The sequence below is a fragment of the Notolepis coatsorum genome, assembly GCF_963971535.1.
Source record: "Notolepis coatsorum genome assembly, chromosome: 17".
In the NCBI taxonomy this organism is placed as follows: Eukaryota; Metazoa; Chordata; class Actinopteri; order Aulopiformes; family Paralepididae; genus Notolepis; species Notolepis coatsorum.
The window spans coordinates 42,252,388-42,272,293 of NC_140181.1; the positions used below are offsets into that span (position 1 = coordinate 42,252,388).

Here is a 19,906-nt window from a genome sequence, read left to right on the forward strand (position 1 = left end):
TGAAGGTTAAAGGTTAATCCATAAAATGCTAGATATCCTCATAGAGCTTAAAAAACGACAGGAAAATGTGTATCTTGCTGTTGTTTTCCGGGACCAGTCAGGGACTAAGCTCTACAGCCACATTGGTTGGAAAGGCATCACATGTCTTGATAATACTATGAATAGAACAGAAATGTAAAAAAAGAAGGTAAATAAGACATTAAAAACAAGACTAGGCTTGCCTAGTGCAGCTGGACCCTGCATGAAAGCTATTTGGTAAGTATTTGGTCTTGGTGGGTAGCAGGCAGCTGATATGATGCACTTGGTATTTACTGATTTAATTTATGATTGTAAAACTATTGCGTTGGACAAATGCTTAATCAAGAGTCTCAAGACATTATAGTGGTATAAATACACATGTAGAGCGGTACAGATATAGTGGTATAACATACACATGTAGAGAGTACATTATAGTGGTATAAATACACATGTATAGGGGTACAGATAACGGTATAAATACACATGTAGAGGGGTACAGATATAGTGGTGAAAATACACATGTAGAGCGGTACGTACAGTATATAGTGGTATAAATACACATGTAGGGGGTACATACAGTATATAGTGGTATAAATACACATGTAGAGGGGTACATACAGTATATAGTGGTATAAATACACATGTAGAGCGGTACAGATATAGTGGTATAAATAGTAAATACACATGTAGAGCGGTACAGATATAGTGGTATAAATAGTAACATAGTAGTATAGTAATAGTAAATGTTTTTTTTATAACAGTACATGTAGAGTACTCTGCTCTACGAATGCAAACATCAGTAACAGAAGTTAGGTCTTTTTGTCTTCTGTAGGACAGAATAACTTGTCAAACTAAATCAGGGACATCAAAACATTTCCTCATTTGGTAGCGTATCCTGATTTCTTGAGTGTGGAGTCTTGGAATTGTCCAGATTTTTCACATAAACAAGGTGCACAGGGAGCAGGGAGCGTCCAGTGCATTTTTCACGCCTCCCCTCACCCACCACAACGGAAGCCTTGTCCTCACGCGGGCACCGAAGGGACAATCTGCCCACTCAGGGTGCCAGGGGGATCTGCCAGCTGGGCAGACTGTCTAATCAGAATCAAGAGGAGACCTACTGTAGGAGGGAGGGAGAGAGGGGGGGTGCTCCAGTCTCTCACATATATGCGGGCCTTCCAAGAAATAGAGGGGTGTTGGGGGAAGAGCTGGGGTACATGAGGGGACTTGTGGAGGGGGAGAGGAAAAGAGAGAGAGAGGGAGAGAAGAGTGAAGGAGAGAGAAAGAGAGAGTGGGCCTCACTGTGGCATCTCTCTGTCTGCCTGCCAAAATGGAGTCCGCTCTCTCCCTTCCCTCTCTTTGAAGAATGTAACAGTTTGACACCAGGCGATAGTTAGTCACTCAAAATGCATAAAACAAGAAGCCATTGTTTATGGGACATGGGTAAACACAGAGGGGGAGATTATGGAATGTTTTCTGTTGCTTCATATCACTGATATACGCAAATGTTTTTTATTCCGGCAGGGGTGGAGGCTCAAATTTAATCTTCACCCCCATAATAAGGAGTAGGGCTGTTTATATATATATATGTATGTATGTATGTATGTATGTATGTATGTATGTATGTATGTATGTATGTATGTATGTATGTATGTATGTATGTATGTATGTATGTTATGTATGTATGTATGTATGTATGTATGTATGTATGTATGTATGTATGTATGTATGTATGTATGTATGTATTAAATTGTTACTTGGGTTAAATTTAGGCTGATGGGTCTTTCGCAGAAATAGCGAGTCCATTTTGAGAATGAATCAGGCAGACCGCTATAGCATAAAGAAAGCATTGGAAACCATTACCCTTTAAAAACAAAAATCACTGTGCCATTTCACCAGAATACCATGCTGTATTTGGACCCAACCAATATCCAACCCTCTCTTAAGTCTATTCTTAAAACAAACGCACATCAAATTCATAACAACGGCGCAGACTAACTGGTTCAATTGTGGGAAGAAAATGTAAACAAACTATATATTTCTGTTCTCTCTCTCTCTCTCTCTCTCTCTCTCTCTCTCTCTCTCTCTCTCTCTCTCTCTCAATATTCCAGCCAATGGCCTGGAAAAGCACTCGATCCCCTCCAACTCCAATAAACACTCCACACTAACCACATTAGTCTCTCTCTCCCTCTCCTCTCTCATCGCTCTCATCTCCCTCCTCTCTCCTCTCCTCTCTCTCTCCCCTCTCTCTCTCTCTCTCCCCTCGCTCTCATCTAATCACCTCCTGCTTTAATGGAGGAGGTTGTTGGTAGTGCAGAATCAGGGCCAGACGCATTACCGCCACACTGATAGACTACACACACAAACACATTTGCATGTGCACACGTACACACATACAGCCACGTGTGTGCATGTGCACACAAACGCACACATTCGCAGACATACCAGGATGCACACACGGTCATGCGCGCACACTCTTATTATTCACACACGTATACCATAAGCAGGTGTGCACAATGCACACCGACACCACACACACACATTATACACACACACAAACCATCACAGACAGACATGCCCCCTCGCTCCCACCTGTCCCCAGGGCAGACATGCCCCCTCGCTCAATGGAGGGAAACATTATCCCTCTGCCCAGTAGGAATGCACCTTTTTATATTAAAAAAAAAACATCCCAGGGAATAATTTTCCCTGGATGAACTCCAGAGCAATGAAGCACCATCACAAGTTCATACTCACAGGAATCAATTATGGATGCTTGAATGAATGGGAGGTTGGGTTTTTCTGTAGGTCCTCGGTGGCTCCATGTCATTGACTTCAAAGAGCGTGAAGTGTGTGTGTGTGCGTCTGTGTGTGTGTGTGTGTGTGTGTGTTCGTCTGTGTGTGTGTGTGCGTCTGTGTGTGTGTGTCCATCTATGTGTGTGTGTGGGAGGGAGGATGTCCCTGGTCCACACATGGACATGCTTAGTTCCAGATGAGTTGTTGTGGAATGATCTGTTTAACTATGAGTTTAGCTTATTTATTTTTATTTTTTCGTTATCCTGTTTTGATGCTGTTGTGCTAATGGTGTATTTTCACTCAGAGGGTCATGACCAAAACACGGCAATCGCCTTCATGCGAATTTTTATTGTTTCAATTAAAATGTCACGCCAAGGTCTCAACCAGCTACCCAGTTCATTATTGACAACCTGTCTAGGAGTGTGTCTGTGTGTATGAGAGAGAGAGAGAGATAATCTATAAACTGTGCAATCTGACATCTCTCTTGGTGAAAACGTGAACGTGTTAAATTCTGATTGTATTTTTTGGAAATCAGGCCTAAATAACGCCCACCGATTGGTCCTGAAGTTCAACCATGTTATCAAAAGGTAATGCGTCCAACAAATCCAGAATGACGTCAACCTGTTTCAACAGCCACTCATAAGAAATTAGGATATGTAAACTTGTGAATTAGTATGAAACATCTAATCAAATACTCAATGACTGAGGATAAACAGGAGTAAACAGCCCAGTGGTTGTAACATTGTTTTGTTTTTTTACAGGCAGGTTTTACAGTATATGAGGTCTTGTTTGTCCACTATATGTAGGCTGTGAAAGCTCAGCGTATGGCTTCCTGTGTGAAAAGGAGCCTGTGGTTTATGTAATGGGCCTCCACGTTGCTTTTGCAAGACAAACAGCTCTGTAGGTTTTTAACAGAATGTGGGTTGATGCACGGCCGGCAAGAAACCAGTAGGTTTGGTAACAGGTATTGTGATACTGTGAGAGCGTATAGGTTGAATGTAGATATTAAAGAGTGGACAGAAAAAGAGTATCCTTTGTTAGTATAATGCAATGAAATGGTTACTGACATATAGCAATGTGTGGTAGTGTTTGCTACCACCGTCGGTCTTCCACAGGCTTTCCACATAATAGACTAGAGCCTGGGCTGCTTTCATTTTAGGTTGTAAATTTAGTACATTTTCTGAACGACATTTTGACCAGGGTTTTCCTTGCCCAAAGAGTAATTATTATTGTAATTTCTCCTGGTGTCTCAGAGGAATCGAATATTTAGATTAGGTTTTCACCACAGTGCATTTATACATTCAGTCATAGCAATGCTGAAGCATAACAGATGACTGCTGAATGACTGGTCCTAACACTGTCTCAACTCGCACTGTGAAATTACTTACATGTTTAGCACATTTGCCCTTCCTGTGTGTGTGTGTGTGTGTGTGTGTGTGTGTGTGTGTGTGTGTGTGTGTGTGTGTGTATGTGTGTATGTGCCTATGCATACATGTGTGCTTGTATGTGTACATTAGTGTTGTCACAATACTGGAATTTCAAACTTCGATACGATACCTTGAAAAGTATCGATATTCAATACCATTTTCGATACCACGGGGAAAAAGGTTCAATCTTAAAATGTAAAAAAAAAGATAAATATATATTTTTTTTTTATTTTGCTTTTGTTGCTGGTTGATTCTCCTCAGCTTCTCTCTGGTACTATAAGAGAAGATAAATATAACACTTTTAAAACCCTTTGTTTATCTTTAGATCACACATTTAAAAATAACTAAATGATATAATCTTAGAAATTAAGTAAACACTGTAATCTGTGTTGCATGTACCTGACAAACTGAACTGTTTGTATTACAGTCATATTCCAACTTAACTGAATGCACATGTGTGTGTGTGGACTACTGTACTATTACAGGTATTGAAATAAACAATGCAACTTCCTAATACATTTTTTTTTAAATCTTTTTTATGAATAATTAAATATCGATATTGCGGGAAATGAGTATTGAAACCGTTTTAAATATTCAGAATCGATATGTATAGAAAAATCGATATTTTTGACAACACTAGTGTGCATGCACTAATCGTGTGTATCTGGATTATGAGAAAAGTATAAATAGTCTCTGTTTGTGTGTGTGACCAGGAGTCCCACAGGGATGTGTGTTTGGCCCGCTCTAATAGTTGTTCCCATTAGCTCCCTCTAACTTGGTGTTTCCTATTAGCTTTCACACGTGACCTCCCTAAAACCTCCAGTCGTAGGGCAGACCTGCAGTTGTCTTGGCAAGCCCTCCAGCCAGTGTGGATGCCAGTTTTTTTTTTTTTTATGTGTAATTTGAAGAGTTCAAGAAACGACTAGGGCTGGTTAGGGTTAACCGCCTTGCAGTCAGTGGGTGTAAATGGACGTTGGGAAGTGGGAGGTGTAGACGCTGCTCATTCCTTCCTATCAGTGACAATGGAATGAAAACAAGTTGCTCACATTGTTACAGCTGCATTTCATTGTTTTATGGAGGCTGTGAACTCTTCGAGACAGAATGCAGACATTCAGTGTTTTCATTCCTCCCCCTCCGTTTAGATTGAGATTGAGTGCCATTAGAACTTTCACGGCCCACTCCGATAAAATAGCCTGTGGATTATTTTACAATTACATTAAGTTAGTTGACACTTATCTAGAGAGACGTTAACACTTTCACTGCCCAAGCTTAATTCCTTATTAGTCCCTTGAATGCCCAGAACCACTTTAATGTTAGCGTTAATATCGCCTAATCTATGTTTTAAATTATGGCTATGTGTCTAATCTGCCCGTCGCTTATCAAAGACTCATTTTCCAGTCAACATTGTCGTAGCAGATTGTTTTTTTATCGGTTCATTTCCGTGTTCTACCATTCTGAAAAGCACTCTGTTTCACGGAAAAAATAAGAGATTCCCTGATAATTGCCTTTTCCTGGAATATTCTAGAACGTTGTAATTTTTTGGCCTATTTATGAATCGTTTTCAAATAAACGCTAGATTATCGATAGTATATGTGTACGCATGCACGCTTGTGGCGCGCGCTGAAAATCGCTTCTCCTATTTCCTGACCGCGAGCAGAGTCAAACAGCCATATCACATAATCACATAAAAGCTTATATAATCCGTGAAAACGGGTCTGATTATCCTTAGACTGGTAACATAGATTCCTTACCTGAGATCAGATGGTATCCAAATGGATTATTCCAATTCCTGATCGCCATTCGAAAAAATCACTCCTTTTATTGATCGACCGTGTATACTGTAAAACACATATTCCCGCTGCTCTGAGAGTCCAGCATGAAGCTGGTAGACGCCGGCTGGGTGAGTGAGAAGTAAAATGTGGAGTACAGGTTTTTTTTTTCTCATTCATTTTCATTGAATCCAAAAGGGTGAATTACCACCTGGGAGACGATAGGGGGAGCTTTTTTCACATCTGAGCGCCTGAGGTAGCTGAATTTCCAACGGTAGACCCGGTTGATGAAATATGATTTCAGATAAAAAAAAAAAAAAAAAAAAAAAAAGAGAACAAACAAATATTCTCGTGAGTGGGCATTCAACCCGCGGGGAGTAAACACGAGAAAACTCGTGGATGGCATTCAAAGTGTTAATAGTAAGTGCAAAAGTAGAAAAGGTCAGTGTTGTTTTGTCATTTTTTTGTTGTTTTCATTATTTACGCTTGGTCCATGCATCGATTATGTTCCTTTAACAACTTTAACAGCCCTGATATGCACTCCCACACTTCCACACATTCACATCTGGGAGTTGCTCAGTACAACCACAGTTCCCCTGGAGCAGTTATGGGTTTAATGCCTTGCTCAAGGGAGCTCCAGGGGATTTGAACCAGTGCTCTTCTAGTCATAAGCCATCCCCTAACCTTTAGTCCACCACTGTCCTAATGAAGACGCATGCAACAGTTAAATTCACAGATGAATACTAATGATCCACCTCTAATCTGTAGCTGATTTCCACATTGATCTTTCTCTCTGCTTCAGGGCACCAACCTGACGGACATCTGCACGGGGCTGCTCCTTCAAGGCAACCTGCTGAAGATCTCAGCGGGCAACATCCAGGAGCGTGTCTTCTTCCTCTTCGACAACCTCCTGGTCTACTGCAAGAGGAAGTCCCGGTGAGAGATGGAACAGCAGAGAAGAATATAGGCAATGTTGCCGGGGCAACGTGTCAAAGGTGGGGGGGGGGGGGTGAGGAGGGAGGGTGGTAGGGGGAAAGGAGGGCACACAAGAACGTGTTTTTATCTAGCGAAAGACTGGAAAATTGGAGCTAATGTCCAAATTCCTGTTTGGGTAGAAAAGTCATTAGTATGCAAAAACAAAACAGAAACAGACCAGCATATGTGTGTATGTGTATGTGTGACATACCTCTGCCTGTATGAATGTGTGTGCGTGTGTTTAAGACATAGGTTCCGTTCTTATACATTTGGCCCTGGCAACAACAGATATCCTCCCCACCCAAACTCCCCACACCGAGTGACGACCGCAATCTTGTGACTAATTTCCCCAGAGTTTCTGGCAAGAAGTCGGCCAAGAGGACCAAGTCCATCAACGGACCGCAGTATGTCTTCAGAGGACGAATCAACACGGAGGTGATGGAGGTGGAGAATGTGGAGGATGGAACAGGTGTGTGTGTGCCAAGCGTGGCAGTGTTGTCTTTGAAGCCCATCGGTCTGTCCATTCATTCATCGCTCTCTCTCTCTCTCTCTCTCTCTCTCTCTCTCTCTCTCTCTCTCTCTCTCTCTCTCTCTCTCTCTCTCTCTCTCTCTCTCTCTGTATATTCATTCACCCTCTTCCTCATGTAAGTCATTAGTTGATTGGCCTGCCTGCGTCACCCAGGCATTTGGTTTTCCCCATTCGTTTTTCATACATATAGTAGTGTTAACACATCGGGCGCCGGGCATTGTGCCCATCATTATACCCAGTCTGCCAGCACTGTAACCCTATGGAGATGTTTACCTTCTTTGCAGGGCTATAACTTTTTAAATATTATAGCTATATCTGCATTACTATGGCCCATTCAACATCGATTATCTATCGTTCCGGATGTGGGAACGTTATATTTTTTCATTCATACATTGTTGTTAGGGAGCTCGATATTGGCTTTTTATATAAAACATGATGCTAAACAACATAGATAATAGTAATAATACTACTACTAATAATAATTGTTATTATTAATAATAGTTAGCACTTCTATGAGTCAAGTCAAGTCAATTTTATTTATTTATATAGCACATTTCTAAGCAGCGGCAGCTGGCACCAAAGTACTTTACAGGCAGGTTGATAAAAGACAAAAATATTACGATGCAAGATATAAAATTAAAAACACAGTAAAACAATGAATGTAATAAAAACAGGTAGGACACAGTAAAGCAAAGAAGATAAAAGGGGCCAGGGGTCTAGTGGTGATTAAGTGGGGGGGAAGGCCAGGGAGAACAAGTAGGTTTTTAAAAGTGTTTAAAAACCTGCAAGGTCTGGGCGGCCCGTATATTGCGGGCTGTTCCACAGTCTAGGCGCTGCGGCGGGCTGCGGCGGAGAAGGCTCTGACTCCCCTAGTCTTGAGCCTAGTTCTAGGCACCACCAATAGCAGCTGGTCGGCTGATCTAAGGGATCTGTGGGGGATGTGGCGGTGCAGGAGCTCGGATAGACAGGGAGGAGCCGTGCCATTGTGTAATTTAAAAACATTTAGGGCTAGTTTAAAATCTATCCTAAAACTAACAGGCAGCCAGTGGAGCGAGGCCAGAACTGTGCTGCTCATGTTTTTTTGTTTTGGTGAGGAGGCGCGCGGCTGCATTCTGCACCAGCTGTAGGCGGCGGAGCAGGGATTTGTCAATGCCTGTGTAGAGGGCATTGCAATAGTCGAGGCGAGTGGTGACAAAGGCATGTATCACCGTCTCTAGGTTGTTTTGAGAGAGGTATGCCTTTGTCTTCGCCAGGAGTCTGAGGTAGTAAAAACTGTTTTTGACTACGGCGCTGACCTGTTCATCAATTTTAAATTGCTGTCAAAGATAACCCCGAGGTTCCTGACAGAGGTGGAGAGGTTTGGACCCAAGGGACCAAGTGCGTCGATGAGGGGGGCCGGGGGGGCACTATTAAAAACAATGACCTCTGTTTTCCCTTCGTTCAGTGTCAGGGAGTTTTCAGACATCCAGCACTTGATCTCTGCCAGGCAATCAAGTAGCGGTTGTATGGATGTTTTCCTTGGGTGGATTTTAGGGGGAGGTAGACCTGCACGTCATCGGCGAAGCAATGGAAAGAGATGTTGTGTTTTGCCAAGATCTGGCCTAGGGGGAGTATATATAAGAGGAAGAGGGTGGGACCCAGTATCGAGCCTTGGGGCACCCCACAGGTGAGGGGGGCCACAGAGGAGGTGAAGTCACCAAGTTTGACAGAGAAGGTCCGGTTGCTTAAGTAGGACCGGAACCAGTCTAAGGCGGGGCCCCTAAGGCCTACGTGATGCTCGAGGCGAGCTAAAAGGATGTTGTGGTCTACCGCGTCAAAGGCGGCTGTGAGGTCAAGGAGTAGTAGTAGGGATGGGTTGCCTGCATCAGCAGCTGAAATCAAGTCATTTAAGACACAGAGGAGGGCCGTTTCAGTGCTGTGTCGTGGTTTAAAGCCAGATTGGAATTTATCATGTACAGTATGTTGTTGTGTTCAAGGAATGATTGTAGCTGTGTGTAGACTATGCGCTCCAGGATTTTTGATAAAAATGGCAATTGTGAGATGGGTCTAAAATTTGCAAAGACAGAGGGATCGAGGTTGGGCTTCTTTATCCGGGGCTGGACCACAGCATGCTTGAAGGCAGCCGGAACACATCCAGTGCTGAGGCAGGCATTTAGTAGTGGTAATAATATGGGGAGGACAGAGTCAGGTACTTCCTTTAGGATGCGCAAGGGGAGTGCATCAGAGGGGCAATTTGTTGGTTGCAGGTGTTTAATAGCATCGGAAAGGGAGGAGAGGGAGACCGGGGCAAACTGGTCAAAAACAGCAGGCGGTGGGGGGGGGGGGGGGGGGGGGGGCAAGGGGGAGAGAGATCTGAGGGCAGAGACTTTGCTGATGAAGAAATGTTGGAAGCCTTCACATAGAGCTAATGAGGGTACAACAGAGGGAGTGGCACAGGGGTTGATGAGGGAGTTTAGGACTTTGAACAAGGGGTTTATTTTTTGTGACTAGGTTGGAAATGTAGGTTGTTTTAGCAATTTTGACAGCCGTTTGGTAGATGGACAGAGCGCTGTGTAGAATTTGGAGGGAGACATGCAACCTGTCCTTCCTCCACTTCCTCTCAGCACGTCTACAAGCACGCATGGATTCATTTAGCCAGTGTGTGGGGAGGGGTTTTATGCGTTTGGTTTTAAAAGGTGCAACAGTATTTAGAATATCGGTGCATGACTCGTTGAACATGGAGAGATAGTCATCGATATTTGGGACACTGTTTGCATTCAAGACACAGATTGGGTAAACGTGCAGGATTTTTTGTAGGTACATGAGGGAAATAGCAGAGCAGGGATTTTAGTAGAGAAAACAATAGGTGAGTGGTCAGAGAAAGCACCAGCAGCAATTATATTGACAGATAGTCCAAATGACAAAACGAGATCAAGTGTATGTCCTTTTTCATGCGTTGGTGCTGTGACAGATTGGGTGAGGTTGAAAGAGGGCTGATGAGGCATTATTGTGTATAGTTCAAAGACTATAGGACCCCCCCCCCCCCATGCCACTTAATTAGCATTGTCCCTGCTATATACATTCAGTATTTTAGCCTGTAAAAGTATGCACCACCCTCTTAACACTAGATTACATTAGATTCAAAAGTGCTGTACAACGAAAAGAAGTTGGCATCTAACCAAAGTAAGGTGCATAACATTATACAGGACAGGTGTGTAATATACATTGTATACAGTGTAACAGGTGCTACTGCGTAAATAGGCTGATGCATGTACAGTAATATTATGTACAGGCAGCAGATGTACTCGAAGGGATGATGATTTGAATCTTTGACACATGTTTACAGATCCGGGTGGCGCAGCCTATTCTCACCTCGTTGCACAGGATGTAGCTCAGCAACCTCATCCGCTCACCTTTGATCAGCGATTCATTGTATTTGGGGCATTGATTTGAAATCTGACGTGGGAAAGGCATGGTGACACACCCTGAAACAGCCCCACCGATGAACGAGGCACGGCGCTCAGCTCATTTTGCTGTTGTGGTTTCTTGCGAGGCACCGTGCTAGTGTTTGTTAGTGTAGACCTCAAGATAAAACATTTAAAACAGCCCCCCCCCCCCCCCCCTCTCTCTTTCTCTCACACATGTTTTTTCAATTTTTCTACACTGGCAAGGCAGATCATGGTCACATGCTTGTTATCGCTGCGTGTGGGCTGTTGGTTTTCACATTGAGGCAGCTGGGGAGGAAACCACAAACAAAAACAGACCTGCTTCTCAGAACTAAGGTGTTAAAAGTGTTGAGCGTTGCACTTCCATGCCTTTTTAAAATGTAGGTGTAGCGTGTGGGTTTTCTGCTCAAAACACTGACAAAGATCTAGTATGTGTAGTATTGTCTTATTAATAAGGCAATATTCATAAACTGTATATTATAATAACCTTGAAAATCGCACAATAACTGAAGCTTATCAAATCAAATCAAATGTATTTGTATAGCCCAGGATCACATGGTATTGCCCCCATGCCCATGGGCTGTACAAGTCAAGAAGAAACATCACAATAGATCAAAAACAAAAACCACCATAAAATCCACATATAGCAGCATGCTATATTGATATGACAAAGCACAAGACCGGCGGCTAAGTGGCGCAGTGGGCAAGGCGCTCGCCACTAACGCAGGAGATGCTGGGTTCGAGCCCAGCTCTCTGCGTTGCTTCCGGCTTGGCTGGTCGTTCATACTAACACAATTGGCAGTGTTAGGGGTGGGAAAGCCGGTGAGTGGGGATCGGACGTTGTGGACAGCGACTCCTACAGGTCGGTTGGTGCGCCTGTACAGCAGAATCGGGAAGCAACGGGGGCAGCGTGAGCCTCATGCGTTACTCCTCGCCGCTGAGAGATCGCGCTGTACAGGTGAAAAGATGCGACAGCTGCCTCCTCATGTACCGGAGGGGACACGTGATGCAAGGCTTGGTCCACATTGCAGCCGACCAGTGGGAGGCATGGTCTAACAACGTTCGAGACAGGGGAGGGTAGAATTGGATAATACGAAATTGGGATGGGAGAAAAATTGAAAATGGGGAGAAAAAGTAGATAAAAAAAAGAAAAACAGCACAAGACCGTTTTTTCCGTTCAGCCAACTGATGCCATAATCCCGACACCTTCTGCAATACACCCCTTACCCCTTGATAAGAACTTGTGTACCAACATGAACTTTCACTGGAATTCCTCTCCAAAGTCTCTGTGCACCTAAATATCAACGTGGGCCAAGAACACACTCTTTCAGTGGTATGGCAGAGTAGGCAGCTCTCTGTCCGAGATATCATATCTATTTATATGACCTTCAGGCATTAGGCTAATGCAGGCCATTACCCGTGACCATTCATTATTCAGGAGACTCCTCACCTGCAGCCAAATGGATGGTAAAATTAGAATAGGGATGAGAGAGAAAGAGGAGAGGGGTAAAAAAAAATGTTGAGTCAGGGGGAAATAATGTGTCTTTTGCAACTCCTTAAGGTGCATCGTTTTTTGTCTTCCTAATGGACTTGTAAATCTATGTTTGCCTGGCCAATGCTTTTCAACTACGGTAGTTCAATTATGCATCGCTTCTGCGTGCTGCAATTATATTGGGCTCATCATTTTATTTTAGTTACAAGGTCAGCGTTTACGACAGGCGTGTGTACAGTAAATAATGATGATTTTCTTTTTTGTCTGTTGGATAAAGTAGTAAAAACACAGAATGAATGCATGACTTAAAATTACTTTGGAGAGGGATAATTTATAATGGGGATGGTGCAGGATTTTCGATTTGACCTGATTCTGTTGATTTTATAAGCAGGAATCCTTTCACAAGAGCTAACATGTGATCACACCGAATATTTTGTTTTTGAAGAATTGCTAGCAACCTCTTGTTAGCACTAGTCAGCGACGCTCAAGTCAACAGGTTTTGAAACCATTTGCGTGGAAAGCATGTAATTTTACCCACATGTACGAGTAAGAAAAAATATATAATGATTGTTTCAATACACAATTCACTGACTTGCACTAGCATCGCTAATGAATGCTAAAACGAATCCTCAAACACTAAAACACCGTCTGAAAACCTTTTTAACGACCCCCATTATGGTGTTTGGTTAATAATCCATAGGATAGGCTTCTAAAAACAAAACGAAACCTTTAACAGTGTCATGACGTGTACTCTGTAGCATGTGTATTTGATACCTTCGATGCTAACCAGTCTTGTTACCGTGCCAGCGGACTACCACAGCAACAACTACACGGTGACCAATGGCTGGAAGATCCACAACACGGCGAAAAACAAGTGGTTCGTCTGCATGGCGAAGAACGCGGAGGACAAGCAGAAGTGGCTGGACGCCATCTTGAGGGAGCGGGAACAGAGAGAGAGTGAGTTGACCCCTTCTTGTGTGTAGCCCCCCCCCCCCCCCCCCACCCCCCCTTCCACACACACGCACACACACACACACACACACACACACACACACACACACACACACACACACACACACACACACACACACACACACACACACACACACACACACACACACACACACACACACACACACACACACAAATATAGAAAGAAATTAATGTAGAAGAGAGAGAGATTATTAGGAATAGGTGTATCTCCGGGATGTGTACTATGTACTGTATGAGTGTATTAGGAATAGGTGTATGTCCTGGATGTGTATACTGTATGAGTGTATTAGGAATAGGTGTATGTCCTGGATGTGTCCTATGTACTGTATATCCCACCTTGAGCACAACAGGAGACCAGGTACAGCCATCTATTGTTTGCACGGAAAAAGTGAATTCCTACTTGAGATGCAGGAGATGTACAGTAGGTGTTGTAGGCTAAACTAAAGCCCCAAGCGGAACGGAGCGTTCAATAAATACAGTTCATTCACAAACAACATGGGCTCAAAACAGTGTCTTCGATCCGAGCCAGAGCTTGAAATAGACTTGCCGCTGCTTGCTAAGGACACAGCAGCCTGATGAGGGAGGATCACATTGCAGTTATAACATCAGAAGCTGCTATATTCACTGGTTATATAAGTCTTCTATATGTTAACGTCTCAGTGATGTGGAGTGAGGGGTTGTGGCTGTTGTTTACAGCTACTGTTTACACTCAGCTGACAGTGGAACATGACGTGGAGGCTTTAAATGAGCTTTTGAACCATTTTCTGAGGGAAAAAAAAGATTTGAGGTCAGTCACACACCCAAAACATCTGTTTTACTGAGATATGCTTCTCACTTACCATACTTACTGTAAAACCTACTAAAACACCACTTCCCTTTATGTATTTATGTAGAATTAGTTGTGTTCTCTATCGAGTTTAGCAAAAACATGATTCGAGGAAAGGAAGCTGCAATTCAGACAAAGGCAGTAACTGAGCATTTCAAAGCCCCCCCCCCCTCTCTTTTACTATACAGCAGTATGATATGTAGTTTGATTATTGGGTTTTTTCCTAATATTAGGCCTAATTATTTCTTGTGATAATAAAACTAAAAGTCTAAATGACTAAACATGACAATAACACATTTTTGTCAAAATATCAAGTTCATAGATGTTCTTCTTTTTTTCATTTTTGTTGACTTAATTCTTTTGACTTCAAAAGTGTTCCCAGTTGGGCAGTAACGACACCTGTCTGACGGTAGCCATCTGTCTTTGTTATTGTGTGTGTGAATAAAGCGTGAAAGGCATTAACTGGATTTGTGGCTGTAGGCAAAACGACACCCGATATCATTGGTGACTAAAAATCAAAACAGAGGCCATGAGCATGACTCCAGCCCAATGCTACAACAGAAGGTCCAAGAGGCGAGAGTTAACATACACCTTCATTCTGATTACAACCATCGCTTAAATATTTCACATGTCGCAAATTAGCTTTTTGCCGTTTGGACCAGGACTTAGTAAGCGGTCACAACAGAGTTCTGTAGTGTCAGCACCTGATCCCTCTGTGAAAATGGAGGGTTACGGAGTATGAAGAAGCGCGCTGCGGCCGGTGGTATCTGGTTACAACCCTGCGGAAACTGACCTGGGGCTAACAGATGCCAGATCAGTCACAGTGCCAACCCCCCCCCCCTCTCTTCCATCCTCTTCCTGCCTATCACCCACTCTAAGCCATTTTCTCTATACCCTACTATACCATACTTTGACCCTTTGGCCTCACACGTCTGGACAACTATATGATGATGCAACACTAGGCTACATCCTAATTTTCCCCATTGTCCCCCTGGTGCTTTGTTACGTTCATCTTTCCTGGCACACCTTGTTTAAAGCGACCTTTTCCATGTGTTGCTGTTGAGCTTTAATTGGACATTAGGTCCTCTCTCAGAGCTCCCTGGAGGATTCCATTGTTTTGACTGCTGCCAGCTGAATGTGGCCGTGCTCCTCTTATCAGTGTTTTCACGGACCTGAGGGAAGAAAAACTAGTGGGTTAGCATGCATGTTCGTGCGCTTGCCTGAGGGGAAAAACTAGTGGATTAGCATGCGTGTTAATTTGCTTGCCTGAGGAAAAAACTAGTGGGTTAGCATCTGTGTTAGCTTACTAGCCTGAGGGGGAAAAAATAAGTGGGTTAGCATGAGTGTTAGCTCGCTAGCCTAAGGAAAAAAATGTGTGTGTTAGTAGGGCTCTACGCTAACTTCTTGTGCTCCTAAATGAAAAAATGTAGGAGCACACAAAGAAATTTAGGAGCACAGTGAAACATTTTCAAGTAACAGTTTATTAACAATGTATTACATACATATTATTATACTGTGTGTGCATGTGCATACTAAGGGACACACATCTGTGCAATAGCACATACCACACAGGGCGACAGTGGCTCAGGAGGTAGAGCAGTCGTCTGGTAATTTGGAGGTTCCCGGTTTGATTCCCGCTCCTCCCGGGCTCCTCAGCGTGTCGAAGTGTCCTTGAGCAAGACAATTGCTCCTGAGTTGCAGATTGCCACCTTGCATGGTTGCCTCTGCCATCGGTGTGTGAGTGAATGGGTAAAATGTGAGGAACAAATTGTAAAGCGCTTTGGATAAAAGCGTTATACAAATGCAGCCATTTGCCATTTACCACCACACATTGGCCCATGTCTACTAGATGCAAAGGATATTGGTTGTCCAGTTGCTTTTGTATGTTGTAGTGTTGTCATGATACCAACATTTGAACTTTGATTCCGATACCAGCCAGTATCACGATGATGCAGTGCTGGTATAACTCGGTATAACGGCGTTATACCTCGCTCACTGAGGCTGAAGTACGCGCAATCGCTTTTTACATGGCATTATCCAACCGGACTCCCGGAGAAGCATGCAGCTGCAGAGCCGCAGAGCCAGCTGACGGCCGCGCTGTGAGGCAATAGTATCCAGCTGCAGGACGAGAGCAGCCAAAAAAAACTGTGCATGCGCGCGCACGCGCGTGGAGCGTTTGACCTACTGTCAATTTGCCACTGCACCACTGACGATACCGATTCTAAAACAATACCACAGCAAAGAACTAAAATATTAGGAAAAGATGACCGAACATGGACAATTCTTGATACAATTCTTTAATTAATTATAATTTAAATTAATATTTTGATGCTGTTGAAACCTAAATAATTAAAAATAATAAAATAATTCTGTTACAGCTGCTGAGCTATAGCTAATGTCCATCAATATCTTCCTTTTGAATTAAATAGATTCATGAATCAGGATTGTTAGCCTAGAGAGAGAGAGAGAGAGAGAGACTCTCTAATGCAGGGGTGGCCAACCCGCGACTCTTTACCCGTCAATGTGTGGCTCCTCCATCCATTGAAAAAGAAAATATCTCATTCATTCCATAAGAACGTAGAATAAACATTTACAGATTTTTTTTTTTAATTGACCATTTGCATGTTCTTGGTATCTGATTCTAGGGACATCTATGGATCTCATGGAATGTATTCCCAGTGTCAGAAATATTGTGTCTGTTACTAGGCTTGAGTAAATTGTAATGAACCAAATGAGAATATCAATTTGACTGTGAATAACACCATGCTCAAATGTACCAGACCTGAAAAATCTAAGCAAATGAATAAAGGGAAGATGATTAAACAGAAAGTTTTGTAGATACAGTACTGAATTCTGTCATCCGGACACATGCAATTTGAAATATGATTATAGAATATAGAATATCAGGCCTATAAACTACCTTATTATGGCCAAGTCGCACATCTATGGATCGGGCCAAATCTCCCCTTTCCCATGGCAGAGTTCAATCTGGATTTAGTATCACAAGGCGTGATTCACAAACCGTGAATGAAATCTACTGTAAGTACACTTTTTTATAATGTAAATTTCTCCACCATTTTTCTTCCGATTGCAACACCGTTTTTTGCTAGACGTTAGGTAGAGAAACTAACTGTTCTGTTTTATGGCAATAACGTTCAGGTTTGTGGGAGATAATCCCGAAAAATAAGAGAAATAAAAAGTAAATCCAGAAGTCAGATGATGGCGTGAGCTGGGTAGTGTAGTTTTTCGAAATTCGAAAGCCCATCGAAAGCCCTGGGTCTCTTCATTCCTCCCGTCAATATGCGCCGGTTTCCGACTCAATGCCCTGTGATTTCTATAATCTTATATTTCACTAATACCAGTTAAAATCATTGGTAAACAAACGTAATGCTGAAAATATACACTTTGACTGCTGTTTTGACAGGGTTAGGGTCTTTACTATTGGCTACATTTGAAAAGAAAATGCAACATTCATACATTCTGTAATAATAAAAAAGACATTAGCAACTTCAGAGGCCAGAGGGTGGGACCTATAAACACATTTACTATCCAATAGCATTGTGAGGCTGAACAACACGACCCATTGACTACCGTATGTACATGTGCTTAAACATTTTTAAATAAACATTTACAGATTTTTTTTTTTTAATGGCTAAAAGTGATTTAGTCATTTCAGTCTCACAGGGTACTTTTAACCCTGTGATGCCCAAATAAAAAAGACGTTAGCAACTTCGAGGCCAGAGGGTGGGACCTATAAACACATGAAGGGTGCCGTGACTGAAAAAAAGGTTGAGAAACGCTGGTATAATTATATGGTGTGGCACCACTTTGTGGTACCACAGTAATTTTTGTGGCTCTTAGTCCCCTGCACTAATGGATAAACTAAACTAATTTCTCAGCTGTGCCTGTGAGCATTTCCAGGGATAACTTAGTTAGCATTAGCATGTTAGCTTACCTTAGTTAGCGTTGCACTACAGTTAACATTAGTTATGGTTTTTCCCACGACGTGGACATGCATGAATGGCGAGGATGCAAAGCATGTTAAACCATTGGACCTGTTGCTTGCAGAGTTTTCATTGCACATACTGTAGAAACAGCGTGACTCGCGAGAGAAGTTGTCACAGAGCTGTCATAGATTCTAAACTTTAAGGTCAACGCTGCTTTGTGTCTATTTTGAAATGACAATTGCGCTTTGACACATCCACTATGCAAATTTATTATTTGCACACTGTGCTAGTAATATTAAAAAAAAAATCTGGTTTGCACAAATACATTTTTAGGGGCAAATGCGAGTGAAATTGTCGCACTGTAGAGCCCTGGTTAGCGGTCTGTTGGCTCACTAGCCAGAGTAAAAACAATACTGTGTTAGCTCGCTAGCCTCAGGAAAAAAACGAGTGTGTTTGCATGCATGTTAGCTCACTAGCCTGAAGGAAAAAGTGGAGGTTAACATGCGTGTTAGCTCGCTAGCCTGAGGGGGGGGGGGGGGGGGGGACGACAAGTTGGCTAGCATGCATGTTAGCTCGCTAGCCTGAGGGGGAAAAACTAGTGAGTTAGCATGCGTTTTGACTTGCTAGCCTGAGGGGGGAAATGAGTGGGTTAGCATACGTGTTAGCTCACTAGCCTGAGCCAATGAGTGTGGGGAGATAAAGAGTGGTTCTGGACAAGCTCCGACAGCTGGAGCAGAATCTGCAGGGGCCTCCGCACCAGACAGACCCTGTCTGTTGTTCAATGACAATCATTGTCTGAGTCCACTCCAGCTGCTGTCAAACGTAATCTGACCCCACCTCCATCACTTGCTGCCCACACAGAGCCCCCCGTAATGAAGCTGGAATGGTTTGAGTCCCACACTGGAAGTATGACCTCTCAAAAAGATTGGATTCAATTCTGTGAAAACCCTACGGTGAAGGTCTAGTAGCAGAATGAATCCCTCAGTAGAGTTTAACAGCTTAGGGAGACTCACGCCGTTTAGAAAACCTCATAGTGTAGCTAAGTTCCCAGAGCTCCATGATGGTGTTAAGCTGCTCAGACAGGGAGCTCTGTAGTGGGTGTTTACCAGGGCACTGGGCCTTCGAGTGGGCCCCCAATGTTCAGCCTTACCATAGAGAGATACAGTAATAGCCGACAGCCGTCACACTGCATTGACAAACAAACATGGAAACGGGGCTTGTCTCTGGGAGATTAACATCTGGATTAGCTTCAGAAGGTGGCGGCAGACATGAGCGGCCGTGCGCCATTCCTTTCCTACATAATGCACCACATCACACAGCCAAGTCCTCCAGGCAAAAGCATTGTCTCTTCTCACAGCCCCATGACAGCCTTTCTCCCTGGGGTTTGATACATATGGATGTCTTGAGGTTGAGGAGTGGAAATTGTGCATCCCCCAGGGCCCTCTTCTGGGCCCACTCTGTTTTTCTTGGCACCGTGGTGCGGTTGCTGTTCTAGGTTCTCTCATAGCAGCCTGGATGCCAGTCATGGGAATCGACTTGGGAAGATTGGGTTTGGTTTAAAGAGAGGATCAGAATCTATTTGCATAATGTGCTTTCACTCCCCCAGTCTCTCGTCAACGCGACTACAAATTGATTCCCAATACCATCTATCTCTTATCGCTGATTCTTTCTGGATCACCTCAACTAGGCATCATGGGTAGGACGTTTACTGATTT

The 19,906-nt window shown here is 43.2% G+C and overlaps 1 protein-coding gene across 2 annotated transcripts in view; it reads left to right on the forward strand.

Moving 5' to 3' along the window:
- The window catches only part of prex1 (phosphatidylinositol-3,4,5-trisphosphate-dependent Rac exchange factor 1), a 278,977-nt gene that overhangs the window by 99,610 nt on the left and 159,461 nt on the right, over positions 1 to 19,906 (forward strand). For both annotated transcript variants that reach the window (XM_084333669.1, XM_084333670.1), the window contains exons 7-9: positions 6,807 to 6,940; positions 7,333 to 7,448; positions 13,233 to 13,382. In XM_084333669.1, the coding sequence (XP_084189795.1) occupies positions 6,807 to 6,940; positions 7,333 to 7,448; positions 13,233 to 13,382 (400 nt within the window). The remainder of the gene's footprint in view (positions 1 to 6,806; positions 6,941 to 7,332; positions 7,449 to 13,232; positions 13,383 to 19,906) is intronic.